Source organism: Prunus avium, chromosome 6 (assembly GCF_965620075.1).
Source record: "Prunus avium chromosome 6, drPruAviu1.hap1.1, whole genome shotgun sequence".
NCBI classification, from domain to species: domain Eukaryota; kingdom Viridiplantae; phylum Streptophyta; class Magnoliopsida; order Rosales; family Rosaceae; genus Prunus; species Prunus avium.
This window is the reverse complement of record NC_142289.1, coordinates 29,602,249-29,619,755: the sequence shown is the minus strand read 5'-3', so window position 1 is coordinate 29,619,755 and position 17,507 is coordinate 29,602,249. Positions and strand designations below refer to the sequence as shown.

Here is a 17,507-nt window from a genome sequence, read left to right as displayed (position 1 = left end):
AGGGTGGATGGGAGATGGAGATAGAGGGTTGCTAGAGCTAGAGATTTTTTTTTTGTATTTTTGTTTTAATTTTTTTTTTTACTTTCTAGAAATGCCCTTCATGTGGACTAGTTGGAATGGGTTGTCAGGGTCTGTGGTGGGTTCCACAGTTGACACATCAACATTTAACATTTGACCTGACGGTCAATCTAACAGACGAGATGAATTTGTCATATTTGGATACCTTAGATATGAAATTGATGAAATTGAAATCTCGGGGCCCATTTCGATACTGACCCTAAATCTCCGGGTACTAAAATGTAGTTTTCTTCTCTAGGCTTTAAAAATAACATAAAATATTTTAAAAAATAGTACCAAGATCAAGATGGTAGTAAATTAACAAAACAAATGAAAAACAAAAGATTAAAAGATTAAAAAACAAAACATAACTAAAAAATAAAATAAAATAAAAACATTAAAAAAATAGTGCAATCCCACCCTTTGTCCAGCAACCACCATATTCCTTACAGCACCACCCACACCAGCACACCCCCGCACCCCAGCCACAACCCACCAAACCATCACCAAGCCAACCACACTCCCCCCGCCCCCAATCATCTAAGCCCCGAGCCACAACCCACCAACCCAGCCACCAAACCATCACCTAAGCCATCCACACTCCCCTAACCCCCAATCATCTGAAACCGACACCATACACCCAGCTGCCCCCTGAACTTCCTCGACCCCAAAAGCCACCTCACCCTAAATCCCCACCCTAACGGAGAGAGAACCTCTGCAATTAGAAAAGTTTTTAATTTTTTAGTCGATTCCCTTAATTCCTCTATAGGAGAATGACGCCAATTGCAATGGATGCCAAATTCATGGTCATAATCTTTGGGGATTGGTGGGTATGGCTGGTGGGGGGTTGTGGGTGGGTATGGTTGGTGGTTGGTTTGGGTGGTTATGGATGATGGTGTGGTGGTTTGTTGCAGAGAGAGGAGAAAGGAGAAATGATGATGCCATTTTTGGGGATAGGGATCTTTGGCAAGAGTTGGATCTGGGTAGGTTTTTATTTTTTTATTTTTAATATTTTATTTATTTTTATTTTTAAAGCATAGAGAAGCAATATTTTTATTTATTAATTTTCCCATTTTTTAATTAAACAAGTAATTACATTATTTTATATTTAATTCAATTCAAACAAAAAAAGTGGGCTATTCCCATGACACATCATCACTTGTGGTAAAAAGACTAAAATAGTCATGCCACGTCATCAAAACTAACAGATTTATTAATTGAGACAATGGTGGAGGGTAAAGTGGAACACGAAATCGCGGTCAAGGGGGTTAAGTGGGCCACTTTAACTTTTGGAGGGTAAAGTGAGATTTGACCGAAGTTTCAGGGGACACTACAGTAAATAAGCCTATATTTTGTGCACAAATTTTTTTTCTCCAGTTAAAAGCATATTGAAAATGTAACTTGTTTGTACCATATCTGACCTACCACTCACACCGTGACACGTGGAAAGAGCACAACACTAAGGAAGACCTTATGACCCACATTGGCAAACCAAGTGGTATGGATCGGTAGGTACCTTCGGTACCCACGACCGATCCAGTGTCTAGCGTAGCCCTGTGACTCTGCTGGCCAGGTCAGTCCTACAAACGGCAGGTGCTTCCGACTCTATCCTCTAATTGGCCGTCCAAAACATACGTCCGGCATGCCTTGCCGATTTTGAGCTTTGAAAAGGGGATCTTGCGGGATAACCTCGAACCCCCGCTTGGATATTTGCTGGAACTCATGTCGACTTTAGAAGGCACTCTCACGAGTCCCACATCGAAACTAAGCACCAAGAGAATACCCAGAGCTCTCTATAAATAGGGCATCTTGCCCTAGACATAGGGTACGACTTTCGACTTGAGTCATATGCTCTTGCATATGTTAAACTATTTTCAAGATTATGGTTATTGAATATGGAACCAATTGGCTAATGTGGTTGGTTGGACTAGGTGCACTTCAATTTTTCTTCTCATAATTGAGTTAGTGAGACTCCACCTACACACCTACACAATATTTTATTAACTTTTTTTTGGGGGCGGGGGAGGCGGGGGTGGTCGGACCTCTGGTCCTATAGTGGCTCTGCCCTTGACAAGGGCATTTTGATAAGGCTAAACTAGTGATTTTTAATTAACTTTCAATTGATCCCTATCCATTTTTTCAAAAAATTAAGGATATAAATATTTTTTTTCTGCCAATTTACCCATGCCCTCTAAATCCTCAACATTTCATCCAATTTTCTGTTAAATAAAAAAATTGAAGCAAAAAGAGAATAAAAACGAATAAGAAAAACACTATCCCCCATAACCCATAGACGTAGACCCAATCGCGCCATCCACCTTATTTTTTTCTCCCCCATGACTTGACCACCCCCAGACCCAAGACCCATTTGCAATCCCCATCCCCTTTCGCCATTGATCCGTCATCCCATCTCCAACCATCCGATCAATCCCACCTCCAACTACCACCTACCACCTCCCCTTTCTAATCAATAACCTCTTAACTTATATCGAGTGCGGCAACTACCTCCAATCCCTTACCTCCCTCGACGTGAAACATGTCATTTTCAAACTCGCCGAGTCCGACTCACTCGAGAGAGGGCTGAGTCCACATCAGGTCCTATTGTGGTTCCGCCCTTGATATGATTTTTTTTTTGTTGAAATTTGCCCCATGCCATCTAAATCCTCCACATTTCATCTAATTTTATGTTAAATAAAAATGGAAGCAAGAGAGAATAAAAATTATATATAAAAAAACCTTATTCCCACCACCCATAGATATCATCTAATTTCATCTAATTATTTTTACATTTAAAATGACCAATTTGCCCTCATATTTAACTGCAAATTAGGGTAAATGTTAAGAATTTAGAAGACATGGGGCAAATTGGTGGAAAAAGAAGAAGTTAATATCTTTAATTTTCTCAAAAAAAGGATATGGATCAATGAAAATTAGGTACAAATTCATGGGCAAATCACGAGTTGTTTGTGTACTTGGAATTGGGTATGCCCCTTGAAGTGTTTACTAATTCTCTCATTCTCTCAAATCGAAATGAGAGTAAAGTCTATTAACATTGAAATATTTATTAACTTGCAAGAATCGGAATAGAAAACGTATATGATTACAAAAGTGTCCTTGTATTTTGTTAAACTAGTTAGGGATTAAAACTTTGAGATGCGAATATGGCATCTTAATCAAGACTAGTGGGAGAATATGTTGCATTATTGTATAGATAAGGATGAAACAAAGAGTGGCAAGTAACGTCCAATTAAGATTTTATAAAACCGTAATACCGGACACAAATTGGGGCCCCTTGTTTTCTCAAAATGGGTCTTCTGAAGATTCTCTGGGTGTATTTGTGTGGAAATCTATTGATTTGTCTCTAAAATTGACTAGGTATCGGCTTCTATAGAGGGAGAGAAAGATGACCGAGATGTGCACGTATCTACTGGCCCTTTGTCCGGCCCACCAAGATGAAGGTATCTAAGGCGCCTCATGACCAAGAGGTAAAGGTCATCCTAGGCATTCAAATGACTAAAAACAGTCATTTTCCTTCACTTGATTGCCTCTTTTGTGTCTCAACATCTTGGTCCCCATAGATGGAACTTGTTAGAGCCTAATTAGTGTTTATATATTTTGGGTGAGGATATAAACCTTTCTATTTGAATTTAATGAATTTTCAAATTTTAATAGCTAAAATTACTAAAATGTCCATGTAACGTCAGCAAATTACCGATTTTATTGACTAAATGGGGAACGTGAGGCCTAGAATGAAAGCATATAGGCGCACACAAATGACAAACATCAAATAAATTTTTAATTTGTTTAATTGTAAAACCATAGGAAATTACTTCCATTTCTTAGTGTTTAGTGGATCAAACTTCACTACTTAGGTATGTGACCGATAAAATTTGAAGCCCCATTGCCAGATTTTCTTCTATAAATTTATGTCTTTGATTTTGATGTGATGAGAAAACAAACCAGAGTAACTCGGATGATGATGAAAACAAACCAAAGACAAGGTAACGGAACAAGTAGTAGCTAGATTGGAACTACAAGTCATGCTCGAGATGTAACAATAGTAATCATAAATCACTCTTAGAGCACCTCCACCCCAAAAGGCAAGGGCAAGGCAAGATTTGACACTATTCATGTGAATAGTGGCAGCATTGCCTTTTTTGGTTCCACCCCAGAGGGTAAGGGTAAGGGCAAGAGCAAGGGCAAATACTATTCACTTTACTTTATTTTAAATTTTTTTTTATACTTAAACCATTAATTTTGATAAGCTTTTCGATTGCCACGTGTCACTATTTATTATAAAGTTACATTAAATTGAAAATGCAAGGAAAAAAAAATGATTATGGAAGAAAATATAAACAAATTGGAAATGCAAGAAAAAAAATTGAATATGCAAGAAAAAAAAAAGTTACATTAAATTGAATAGGCCATTTGTTTTTTTGATACAAATAGAAAGTAGTAGAAAAATGAGAGTGAAAAGTAAAAAATATTGGAAGGAGAAGAGTTTGTATGAAGATTTAGTATGGAAAATGAATAAAATTGTTAGGTATTTATAGGGAAAAAATCCAAAAATTTTTGGTATTTTTTTAAAATTTTTTTGAATTTTTTAAGCCAAAAAAATCAAGGGCGTCGGATTTTTGCAAAAAATTCGAGCGGAGAGTCTGGGAAGCGCCACATGTCGTCTTCCCGTTGGGGGCTGTAAAAAATTTTGATTTTCAGCTGCTGACATCAGCATGATGTCACGGCTGACGTCAATGACTTCGGGCAAGAGCCTAGTCCAGAATTGCCCTTGGGCTTGCCCGGGCTTCCTTTTGCGCGCTGAAGGTCCAACTCTGCGCTGCACTTGCTCTTAGTACCCGTTTGGGATTGCTTATTTGGAGTGATAATGAGGTTGAATATGATTTGCAACTCTCCTAGTTTTGTTTGGGAGTTTTCAATCCACAAGCTGTGAGTCGGATCAGTTTTGCTCATAATGGGGTTGAATATGATTTGCAAAATTGGTCGGGCCAGTCTTCAAATAAAAGTTGGGCCAAGACCAATTTTGTCTGGTCATTTTGAAATACTTCGAATCAACTTGGGGTAGCAGAGCCTGAAGCCCAGAACATTAATAGGCATCAGAATATCAACTAGTGTTGAGGTTTTCACCCCAAACATTATTATTATTATTTTCACTTTTGTATTCAAAGTGCATATTAGACTAATATTATCCTGTAACAATATGGGCTTAGAGTATCCATAATGGTTCTCTAAACTCCATTCTTAGAAAAATTTTACTGAGGAATTGAAAAAATACAACTGCAACTATAGAAAGTATGATTGGAGTTGAAATTTTATAAGGAGTTCCTAAGATAACTTTTCAGTGTTTTTAGCTATAAAAAATAGAGAGCATGATTGTGGATGCACTTAGCTGTCTAGAGTGGATGTGCTTCCTATTCTGTACCCAAGTTCTAATTCCCCTCCCCATAGTTTAGATTCTATTAAAGTAGAATATCGTTTGTATAAATATACCCTTGGAACATCCACAATGGGCTCACTAAACCATCTCCTTAGACAAATTTTAGGGAGGAATTGGAAAAATACAACTCCAAACATTCTCCCTATCCACCTCTTAAAATAGGGAGACCTCTAGGAGCTCCTAAATCTGAGGAGAGAGAAATGACTCATAGTGGCTCCCTATAATTTAACGCTGCTTTATTTAATTAGTATTTCAAACCTTTAATTAATGCTAACTATTTTTATATTATTTTTTTAATAGAAATGGGACAATTAAAAAAGAGTTATAGCATTTATGACTCTGTAAATTAGAGAGCATTATTGGAGTTTAAATTTTATACAGAGCTCCTAAAATAACTTAATTTTATATGTTTTAAACTAAAATTTAACTAAAGAATAGAGAGCTTGATTGTGGATACTCTTATATTGAGGGACACCCTTTAGGGTCCTCTGCGGATTTTTTCCTACAATTCAAATATCTACTCTTCAAGTCTTCATTCATAGATCATCCTTACAAAAACTCATGCAAATTAAAAATCATTAAGGCATCTAATTGAGACAAAAAAAAAAAAAATACACAAACATGGTACTTCAAGACAAGACTATAATAACAACCATATAATTAATTGGTCAAATGGTTTTAAATTCAAGTGATTTCAGAGATGACTTTTGAGATAATATCTAAAAACTAGACAGTTCGAATCATTGAAATACAATGTGTGGTGGGCTCACAATCACAAGGGTGTCCCTCAACTAAAGCTCTCTGTATATCAGTCATATTCTATTGAGAAATCCCTAAAATATGAAGGACACTCATATAGGGTCCTCTACAAATTTTTTTAATCATATTATTACTACAATGACAAACAAAAGAGAAGATTGCTTACTCAAATTGTGATTAGTTCATCTATTTTTTTTATTAGATCGGTTGGTTAATTTGTTTTTCTTGGTTGATTGTCCAATCTTTTATTAAACTAGATTCAAAATTATGGTTGAAGTCGAGTCTTAAGACCCGATCTTGTAAATTCTCTAAAGAAACTTCAACTGTTCTTTTATTGCAAAACTATAAGAAATTGTACAGATTTGTATAGCGTAGTGTATTCGCTGTTATAAGAGATGTACACACACATAATAGCAAAACCAAATACAATCGCATCGATCAATACATATATAATATTCATAGGTTCATCCATCCATGAATTCGCCGTTAGTTGGACTGTGATTTATTGTGAGGAAAAACCCGAATTGGAAGACCTTTGGTAGGAACAAGCGCCGGGTCCCACACGAATTTCTCGTCAGGAAAAACCTTCTCCCATCTGTATCTGGTGACAACGTTGTGCATGAACACCAACATTTGGAGTCGAGAATATTCTTTGCCTGGACACATCCTAGGTCCTCCTCCAAAAGGAACAAATGAGTAAGGAGGTGGTCCTTGTCCCTCAAACCTCGACGGATCAAACTTTTCTGGATCTGGGAAGTACTCTGGGTTTTTATGTGTCGAATGCACGTTCCAGTTCAGCTGCATCCATCCATCCATGTATACATACATATACAAATTAAATCAAATAAGCCAATCATTCAGTCTAATATCTGTCGCCTAGCTAGTATAGTCAATATGTTGCTAATATACTATCATCGACACTTTGCCAGTTTGATTCAAATTTTATTAGTTGAGTTTGAATCTAAATCAATAAATTATAGCGATTATGGTATCAGAAATACGACCACCTGGTCTAATCCGTCCATCTTAATTTTATAGTTTGGGTGAATAATGATGTTAAAATCTTCCACTTATTGGGTATATAGTATCAATAAGTATCCACTTATATAACAAGGGAATGACGTGACAATATTCCAGTGCCACGATATTATTACTTTGTGAGTTCTTAGTGTCACTAAAAGACAATTATATTGTACGTCATTCCTTTTGGAGTGTAAATAACGAGATTCCTTAAATTATAAATGAAATATATTTTGGGTTACCTTCATTCCTTTTGGAATCAGATGTCCTTCATAGACGAAGTCAGAAATGGCTTCCCTAAAAGTCCCGGAATTTGGTGGCAACAATCGCATAACTTCACATGCCACGCTCCATGAATATTTCATCTTTTGTATATCCGCCCAGTTCAACAGCTCTCCTGCTGCTTTTGATTCTGCAATCTGCCTTTGCTCTGTTTCAGTTTCATTATCCACCCACAAATTAGTCCTTAATTTATTAGTTACAAAACACATAATTAATCAAGGATTTGATTGACAAGAACTTCATTCAAGTACGTAAACTATTATATTAGTTGAAATACTTGCAATAATGTGTTTATTTATATAAATATTTATTAATCTTGGAATTGGCCCTAAGACAGCTACCAAATCTCGATAGTCAAAAGATTCTCTCAAAAGAAAAGGATCGATCAAAGAAAATAGGGTTAGTCTAATATGATCCATCACATTAAATATCATCATATGATAACTAAAACAAATTTATAGTTGACTACCTAACCAATAATTATACCAAAAAATAATTATTGTGATTGCCCTTTGTGATTAGTTTTGTATTGACACTTTGTGGCTAGTGACTTTTTCGGCTGAATTATGAAAGCAATCCTAGAATTTCTCAAAGAAAAAAACCAACAATTATATCAACCAACAACTCGAAACTAAATTCTTTATTTACAATTATATCAACCAACAACTATAACCTTATCATTATAGACAATTAACTAGGGAACTAGGGATAAATATACCATAAACCTCAATTAATTAATATTTTAAAAATGCACCGGCTGGACAAGTGGCCATGTTAACCACATGCTACACTTCATGTGTTTGTGACTTCAAATTTAATTAGAGAAATAACTCATCTAATATTTACAACTCAAGTTAACACTTACACTATTCATGGTCGTAAATATAAGTATGACTTAGATCATGATCATCATTGAGGGATCAATACATGACTATGACTAATCTATGAGCACGACTTATAATTAGATCTTGATCTTCATCAATTAGCAGTTAATTAAAATCCATAAGAATGAATGATTTTATAGGTTACCTCTAAGGACGGCATCATAGACATGAGGAAGCTCTGCTAGATACATGACAATGGTAGCCAACGTGCTGCTGAAATTGTCATAGCCACTAACTATAACGCCGTACAACTTGCTGGCAATCTCCGAGTCGCTCAGCCCTTGCCCGTCGCTACTTGTGTTCATGATCAAGCTGGACAAAATATCTAAACCATCAACATCTTCGTCCACCTTACGAGTGGAAAGATGTATCCTCCTTTGAGTGACAATATTCTTAATTTCTTCCCTGAGTTGCCTGGACCCTCGAATCGCGCGGTTAAACTGCGTGCCGGGCAGATCGATTGGCAATGAAATGAACCATGAAGACAAATCCTTCATTAGGTTTTCTAGTTTGGTAAATACTTGTTGATCCTCTGTGTCTAACATGAGCCTGCATGCCATTGTGAAAGCATACTTCTTTGCAAGCGGGTGAGCCTTGATCACTTGATCATCATCTTTTCCATCTTCCCAGTACATATCCAGATGTTTTTTGGTGAAAGTGTCCATGGTCCCAACATACTTTTGGAGACCTGCAGGCTTGAGATATGGAGCCATAGTATTGCGAAATCGCGTGGACTCTTCGGTGATGAATGCTTTTGCTTTCTGGTCAGGAGCAGAGTTGGCAAATATGAGCTTGTCCAAGTGAGGCGGCCACCACGACTTGACCAGCTTCTTCTCGTTCGAAAACAGGAACTTGTTTCCGGCGGCAGTGCAGAGCACGGCCATGTCTTCGAACAGCAACGATGTCTTGAAGACCTTGCAATTCGCAGAGGAGGAGGAGGAAGAGTTCTTGTACTTGTTCCTCCTGTCTGCTATGAACTTTTCTGGGACACCCTTTTTTCCTGTCCTTAGATACTCGAGGGTTTCACCTATGATTGGCCAGCCTGTGCTTCCCGGTGGGAGTTTATGCTGATCAAGTCGTTCATTTTTCGTGCTGTTGACACGAATCTTAAAAATGTAGTAGTAGAGAGGTACACACACAAGCACAGAACTAATTAGGATCTTGAGCAGCTCCTCCATTATGCTTGATCTACTTAATTATATTTGGATCCTTATTTATAATGAAGGATGGACATTAGAAAGCAATTAGCTCTAATTAAGCAAGTTTCAAGCTCCAAGGAAATCGTGAGTTTGATTTTGTAAGGAGTGAGAGAGCTACATTTCGAATTTTCAGCCCAACCCTTTTACTTATAGCTAGCATAGCACACTTTGCGTTGTACTAACCTCCGTTTTAAATTATAGAAAATTTGAACTAGCAATATTACCTAGACTTTTGGCCCTCTGTGATGTCCACCAACCTTTATTTTAAAATTTTTGACTTAAAAGGAGATTACCACATACTTCCCTCCTATTGTAAGTAGGAACTCCTACGTTCTTGTCAATGGCAGTTTGACATGTGTGCATGAGTTTTTCTTTTTGTTCTTTTGATTAATTATTTTTACAGATATGTCAAACCGTGATTTGTATGAATCCCAAGGGAAAGAGGTAAACAATATCCTTTCCACATATATGACCTAGACTTTCAGTATTTGCCACTCACTGTTTTTTTTTTTTTTTTGTGGTTCAAATGTGTGCTACTTACTATGTGAACGAAAAAAATAAAATTATGATAAAGAATCATGATTAATTTGTTTATAGAAGTATAAAATCACCACCGAGAGATATTAGTATATATGTGTTGTGTTTAAATATGGATGTTGTTAAACGAAATCTAAAATTAATTGAGTACACCATATGATTTAAGTACACTCTAATATTCTATTTAACTACCAAAAATACCCCTAGTACACCCTAATATATTGTATCAAATAACACCAAACTCATTCAAGAGCCGAACACTATTAGACCACCAAACCCACCTTATTATGATTAAGGTCTAATTGGTCAAAATGTCAAGGATGAATACTGTTCAATGAACATCATATCATTAAAATTTGTCAGTGTGCTTTTCCTGACCTTTGATATTATTGGTCAACTTAAATATTTTATATTCTTATTGATTTCTTTGTTTCACTAGGATACCTAAGAATAATCCTTTGAAAATTCTATTGAGATCGTCGCATTTGATTTTTGACCATACTTTTCAAGTGGTCCTTCTTGATGTTTATTGAGTGGGAGGTTTGAATGGATTAAACGGCCTGCAAAACTCTGCAATGGTATTGTCTAAGGTTTTGGAAGTAGAGTTTTGTGCTTACGTTTTGATTATGGTTTGAATATGGTGAATATGGTGTAATTATTAAACTTACATTTGTTTCATTCAGTACATATATATTGGTCATTTTATATTAGGATAAATTAATAATTCAATAAATAGTTTGATAGTAAGGAATACCTAGTTAATTTTAAGATTCGTTTAACAGCAACCTTAAATATTTAATTTACATCACACCAAAAGGAAAATGTATTCTATGGCTGTCTTGTTTGACCTGGCTTTCATTTGCTGTATTTCTTTGACGTAAGTATGGAGTCTCGTCATATGTGCAGCTAGCTTATTTCCATACAAGATAAAATAAAAAATAAAAAAGAAGAAGAATAAATACACGTGCCATATAATAAAGTCATTTTTCGTAGGTGGTCAACATCCAACAAAGCTTGGCTGCGCCCATAAATGTGGAAAGTTAGACTAAGGGGGTGTATTCAATTAGAATTTTAAAAGATTATTTTGGGATAAATAAGTCTTGTGGTATTCAATTAAGACTTTTAAATAATCTAAACAAGTCTTGTGGTATTCAATCAGGACTATTAGGATTTTTTAAAGAGGGTGTCCAAATCTAGTGGTATTCAATCAAGACTTTAAAAAAGTAATAAAAAGTCTTTTGGTATTAAAAAACTTGCTAATTTCGAAGGATTTTTTTTAAATAGGGAATTTGTGTGACTTTTTAGTGGGAGGTATAAATACCAAACCCTATAAAAAAATCCCACCCTAACCCATCAGACTTTTCACGTGAGATTTTTTTTTGTCTGCTAGAGAAGACGAACAGCTCTTCAACAAGGTATTGCTTCCTTCTCGTGCTATGTCTTCTTGCGTTTATTGTCTATATATTTGTTATATGCCATGTTTGTATATGATCTGTGTCTATGGCCCTTCGTGGGTTTGTTGCTATCTTTTCCATGCTTCGTGGGTCTGTTGCTATCTTTTCCATGCTTCCTAGAAACAATTGTTGCTACCTATTGCATGAACAAAACAGGTCTGGTCCAATATAGTAGAATTCGTATTTCTTCAATGACTTTATAATAGCACTCAAGAATGACCAGACCAAGACAGTAGTTTGATACTCTCATCGTCAAATACATGAGTTTCTAGGAAATCAGTATTTTCCAATTCGAAGATTAACCCCCACAAGGATTGCCAACATATGTTAGTATTTTCAGTTCAACAGTAACATATGCTTATTATTGTAGCAGACCAACAAGATTGTCTTTTATTTTTATTTCGAGTTTTAGGGGGGTGTATTTTATCATCCTTCATCCAGACCAACATATGCTTATTATTGTAGCAACTAGTTGAAATTCATATGCTTATTATTGTTGTAGTGATTAGTTTCTGGACAATTAGAAATAAATTGAAAACAATAGTTTTCGTTTAGGAATATAACACCCGACATACACATGGACAATTAGAAAGAAAATAGAAAATAGAAAACATGAGTGAAATTCTTTTCTTTTCTTTTCTTGTTTGGTATGATATGTATTCTTGTGAAATAACTAATAAATTTCTTACATATGTTGTAGTAGTAATTTAATGGGGGATTCACAACAAGGAAATAACAAAGGAAAGGGCAAAGAGAAAGAGAACTATGAATCTTGGACCATGGACGATAACAATGAGTTGTTGCACCTCTTGGTGGATGCTATCAATAGTGGATTGCGTGATGCTAATGGGTCACTTAACAAGAAAAATGTAGAAAGACTGATACTTCCTCGTCTTAATGCGAAAATTACGTTCCCAAAAACTTATAATAATTACTTGAGCCGAATGAAGTGGTTTAAGAAGCAATATAACAAGATGTCTACGCTTATGCGTAACAACTCTGGCTTTGGGTGGGACCCAATTGCAAAGACGTTCACTGCTAGTGATGCTTATGCGTAACAACTCTGGCTTTGGGTGGGACCCAATTGCAAAGACGTTCACTGCTAGTGATGAAGTATGGAAAGATTACTTGAAGGTGAGCTTAGTTCATAATCTTTTAAATATATTAATAGCTTACTAGTTTAGTACAATATATTATTTGCAATATATTAATAATGAATAATTTGTTCTTTGCTAGTCCCACCCAAGTCTAATAAGGGAAAGCACAAGGTTTTACCCTGATTTCAAGGTATGTGATAATTATCTAATTATAATAATATTGTTATTATAATATGTATTTTTCATAATATGGTTATTGTGATATATGAATAATTTTAGGATTGCATCGGAGCTATTGATGGTACACATATTCTGGCAATGGTGAGGGGACGAGATGTAAGCAGTTATCGTAATCGTCATGGAAAGATATCACAAAATGTATTAGCAGCTTGTAATTTTGATTTGGAATTCATGTACGTTCTTAGCCGGTGGGAGGGTTCAGCTCATGATTCAAAGCTACTAAATAATGTATGTTTTGGAACTCTTGATTTTGGACTTGAGTGTTAAGAAAGAATTGAAGTGAAACTGAGGGATATAGACTCAAACTCTTGAGCATTATATATCACAATATTCTTCAAACAAGTTGGGGATAGAACAAGTTGTTGACTTTGGAAGTACACTAAGTCAAGTCCGCCGCCAGCTTATGAAATGGGGTGAGGTGGAGGTTAATATGATCTCATCTTTTATTTCTTGTCCTTTTCATGTACACTAAGTCAAGGAGTACTGACTATTCTGTTTCTTAAAAGTCATGAAGAAAACGACATGCAATAAATTCCATCTTTGCAACTTGCAAGGCAAGACTACTCTATTTTGAAGAAAACGACATGCAATAAATTTCATCTTTGCAACTTGCAAGGCAAGACTACTCTGTTTCTTAAAAGTCATGAAGAAAACGACATGCAATAAATTTCATCTTTTTATGTAAGGATGAGCAGAAAATCCAATCTCATTAGTTAGCATCATACAAATAAAAAATCCATGTGGTCCTTCCCAATCTTATAAATTCTTATGATATAAATCTTTAAAATCCAAACATAAAAAATCCTGAATATAAAAAATCTTTAAAAAAGTCCTTCCAACTCATTATGTTCCTAAATAGTCTTTTAAAATCCACTGGACTTATTTATCCATAAATAGTCTTTTAAAATCTCAATTGAATACACCCCCCTAAAACTTGGCCTCATAAAGACAAGTCCAAGAAAACAAGTCTAACAATATAGATAGACTTGTCTTCTTTTTGCATAATAAGTTTCATACTTACACGAAAACTCCTTGAATTTTTTTTTAATATTTTTTTATTTGCATAATCTCATATTGATTGTTTTGGTAATTATCTAGCATTTTAACATGTAAACCGTCCATATTCCTAGATCCAATGGAGAGATGGGAAAAAGATTTCAATCTTATTATGTGAAGTGAAAATCAAGTATAGGCATTTGCACGCTCTAATACATACCGAAGTAAAAAAATAGAATATTTGACTAACAAATACGTTTATCCGATATTTTGAACGCGGGACCTATGAAATGTAATTCATCTCCTCTAATAAGCAAAACTGGGCATTTCTTCAACCCCACGGCAATATTTAGAACTTTAGAACCAATTAAAAGTGTGACCTAGGATTCAGTTTCTCCTTCTGAAATGCTCTAAAAACTCTTTAAATTTAATATTTATATTAGGGCTAGGTAATTCATTCTTCAATTCATCCTCATTGACATTATCCACAACAAATGTTGCATAAAATTGCTCGTGGTCAGACAATTAAGACTCTTCGTGTGTGTAAGAAAGTTGTTAATCTCATTTCCATGTCATAGTATTTTATTACACCTAGTTGGGTTTCCACTGTTCTTTTTGGATGTTTTTATCTCTCCAAAGTACATGTCTTTGTTATAAAAATATTTGTACATAGATACAAAGTAGATTTTTCCCTATTTCCATCCATTGAATACTCATTATACTTATCTTTTAATCTTGGGTTGCTATTTGTTAAGAAGTGCATCCCAATCATTGTTTCCAAAAGCTTTCGAGTTTCGGAATAGCTCAAAGCAATGTTGTAATTTAAGTCCCCTAACCATATGATCATATCATGTCCTATAATTTTATTCAACATCATGTGATGAGTTGTTTTGAAAATCTTAGGAAATTGAGTGCTCTTAAATATCTCTAACACATCCAAATTTCTCTCATGCTCGTCCCCCTCTTTCCAACCAGATGCCAAGTGACTGCATACAAAGCAAAAGTTTTTCTTATGGAATAAATACTTAATGAAATACAACCCTTGTTTTCAAGGCGTCCCATGATCCCACCACTTACGCAAGAGATTCTTAAGTGGCTAACAAATTGTATATATTGCTTCCTCGCTCAAATGGTAACAAAAATTCGCACCATTTCCTTACTAGCTATAAGGTTGTACTTAAAATGGTTGCTAGTAGACGCCATTAAAATTTTCAATGTATAAAAAATATTTGATCCATTTTCATTTGGTTCAAAATTGCAGTTGCAACTCTTCAACCTCATTTTACTCTTTGTTCTTAAAGTTTTAGTGAAATTTTTAGGGGAAAGCTTTAAGGAAAAAAGTGAACCATCGGTTTTGCTTCTTGAAGGCATGTCTGGTGATTTATTCAAAGACTGATTGATTAAAGCAAGCCATTTTGTTGCAAGTTCATTATCTTGTGGAACTAGCACATTTCCCGCATTTAAATAGATAATTTTCTGAAAACCCAAGACATATATGTCTTATTCATTGTTAACCTGAAGAAAATCGTACATATTTAGATAAGTACGAGGAGATTTCCCTCCTACATTCCATGTTGTTACATAAAAAAAAAATGGTGTGTTCTACAAGCACGAATACGCCAATTTAGTCGTGTACTCCTTAGCATATATGCGGTTAGATACAAAATGAGAGAAAGAATTGCAACTGTCTCACAATATAAGAATATGTACAAACCATTTCGTTCCTTTGTTAACTTATAAAGATATGGGAAAAAGATTGTAATCTTATTGTGTGAAGAAAAAGTCAAGCATATGCATTTGTACACTTCAATACATGTTGGAGTCAACAAATAGACTATTTGACTAACGAATACGCTTATCCGTCATTTCAGACACAGGACCTAATGTACCATTTGTTGGAGAACCATTTACACCTTTGTAATGCAAAGAGCTATGCATCATGAAATGTAATTCATCTCATCTAATAAGCAAAACTGGGCATTTCTTTAACCCCGCGGCAATAGTTAGAACTTTAGAACCAATTAAAAGTGCGACATAGGATTCAGTTTCTCCTTTTGAAATGCTCTAAAAACTCATCAAATTTAATATTTATATTAGAGCTAGGTAGTTCATTCTTCAATTCATTCTCATTGACATTATCCATAACAAATGTTGCATAAACTTGCTCGTGGTCAGACAATTAAGACTCTCCGCGTGTGTAAGAAAGTTGTTAATCTCATTTCCATGTCATAGTATTTTATCACACCAAGTTGGGTTTCCTCTGTTCTTTTTGGATGTTTTTATCTCTCCAAAGTACATGTCTTTCTTATAAAAATATTTGTACATATGTGCAAAGTAGATTTTTCCCTATCTTCATCCATTGAATACTCATTATACTTATCTTTTAATCTTGGGTTGGTATTTGTTAAGAAGTGCATCCCAATCATTGTTTCCAAAAGCTTTCGGGTTTCGGAATAGCTCAAAGCAATATTGTAATTTAAGTCCCCTAACCATATGATCATATCATGTCCTATAATTTTATTCAACATCATGTGATGAGTTGTTTTGAAAATCTTAGGAAATTGAGTGCTCTTAAATATCTCTAACACATCCAAATTTCTCTCATGCTCGTCCCCCTCTTTCCAACCAGATGCCAAGTGACTGCATACAAAGCAAAAGTTTTTCTTATGGAATAAAAACTTAATGAAATACAACCCTTGTTTTCAAGGCATTTCATGATCCCACCACTTACGCAAGAGATTTTTAAGTGGCTAACAAATTGTATATATTACTTCCTCGCTCAAATGGTAACAAAAATTCGCACCATTTCCTTACTAGCTATAAGGTTTTACTTAAAATGGTTGCTAGTGAACACCATTAAAATTTTCGATGTATAAAAAACATTTGATCCACTTTCATCTGGTTCAAAACTGCAGTTGCAACTCTTCAACCTCATTTCACTCTTTGTTCTTAAAGTTTTAGTGAAATTTTTAGAGAAAAGCTTTAAGGAAAATAGTGAACCATCGGCTTTGCTTCTTGAAAAACTGTCTGGAGATTTGTTCAAAGACTAATTGATTAAAGCAAGTCATTTTGTTGCAAGTTCATTATCTTGTGGAACTAGCATATTTCCCGCATTTAAATAGATAATTTCTGTCTGCCGCGCAAATATCACGGCCTGGAGTTCTGGGCCGAGGGGATGTGCGTTAACACGCGGTTTCCTGCTTTTGGGTGCGGTGCGGTTGTGCGCGGGCGTGCCAGCACGGTCTACCGTGCGTCGATGTGTTGATGAGTGTTGGATGAATAAGTGGTGCGCCTGTTTGAACTCGTCTTCCTAATCAAACGATTGTAGCCGAGAGAGGAACTGGTCTCGGCTGTTAGGTTCACGGCCTGAACTACAAGGCCGTTGAGTGATGGTGTTGGTGGTGGGTTTTGGGCGGTGCTCCGGCGCGCTGCTCAGGGAGCGGCGGTCGTGTGATATATGGGGTGAATGAACGAACAACAAGGATGGTGCTCCGGCGCCTTGAAAATCAAGGGTCGTATGATATATTGAT

The 17,507-nt window shown here is 35.6% G+C and overlaps 1 protein-coding gene, 1 long non-coding RNA gene and 2 pseudogenes across 2 annotated transcripts; 1 reads left to right on the top strand and 3 right to left on the bottom strand.

The window, feature by feature from the left end:
* Positions 1-6,580: 6,580 nt before the first annotated feature.
* LOC110774275 (beta-amyrin 28-monooxygenase-like) lies at positions 6,581-9,823 on the bottom strand. The gene is made up of 3 exons (XM_021978811.2): positions 8,600-9,823; positions 7,531-7,718; positions 6,581-7,066 (listed from the first exon to the last, which is right to left on the bottom strand). The coding sequence occupies exons 1-3, from the start codon at positions 9,630-9,632 to the stop codon at positions 6,755-6,757; spliced, it is 1,533 nt and encodes a 510-aa protein (XP_021834503.2). The 5' UTR covers positions 9,633-9,823; the 3' UTR covers positions 6,581-6,754.
* A 2,867-nt stretch (positions 9,824-12,690) lies between these two features.
* Positions 12,691-13,122, top strand: LOC148294005 (uncharacterized). The gene is made up of 3 exons (XR_015836418.1): positions 12,691-12,778; positions 12,881-12,931; positions 13,021-13,122. It is a non-coding gene; the product is annotated as an uncharacterized LOC148294005 (long non-coding RNA).
* Positions 13,123-14,502: 1,380 nt separating this feature from the next.
* Positions 14,503-15,884, bottom strand: LOC148294004 (type I inositol polyphosphate 5-phosphatase 10 pseudogene; annotated as a pseudogene).
* Positions 15,885-16,018: 134 nt separating this feature from the next.
* Positions 16,019-16,912, bottom strand: LOC110744357 (type I inositol polyphosphate 5-phosphatase 10 pseudogene; annotated as a pseudogene).
* Positions 16,913-17,507: the final 595 nt, after the last annotated feature.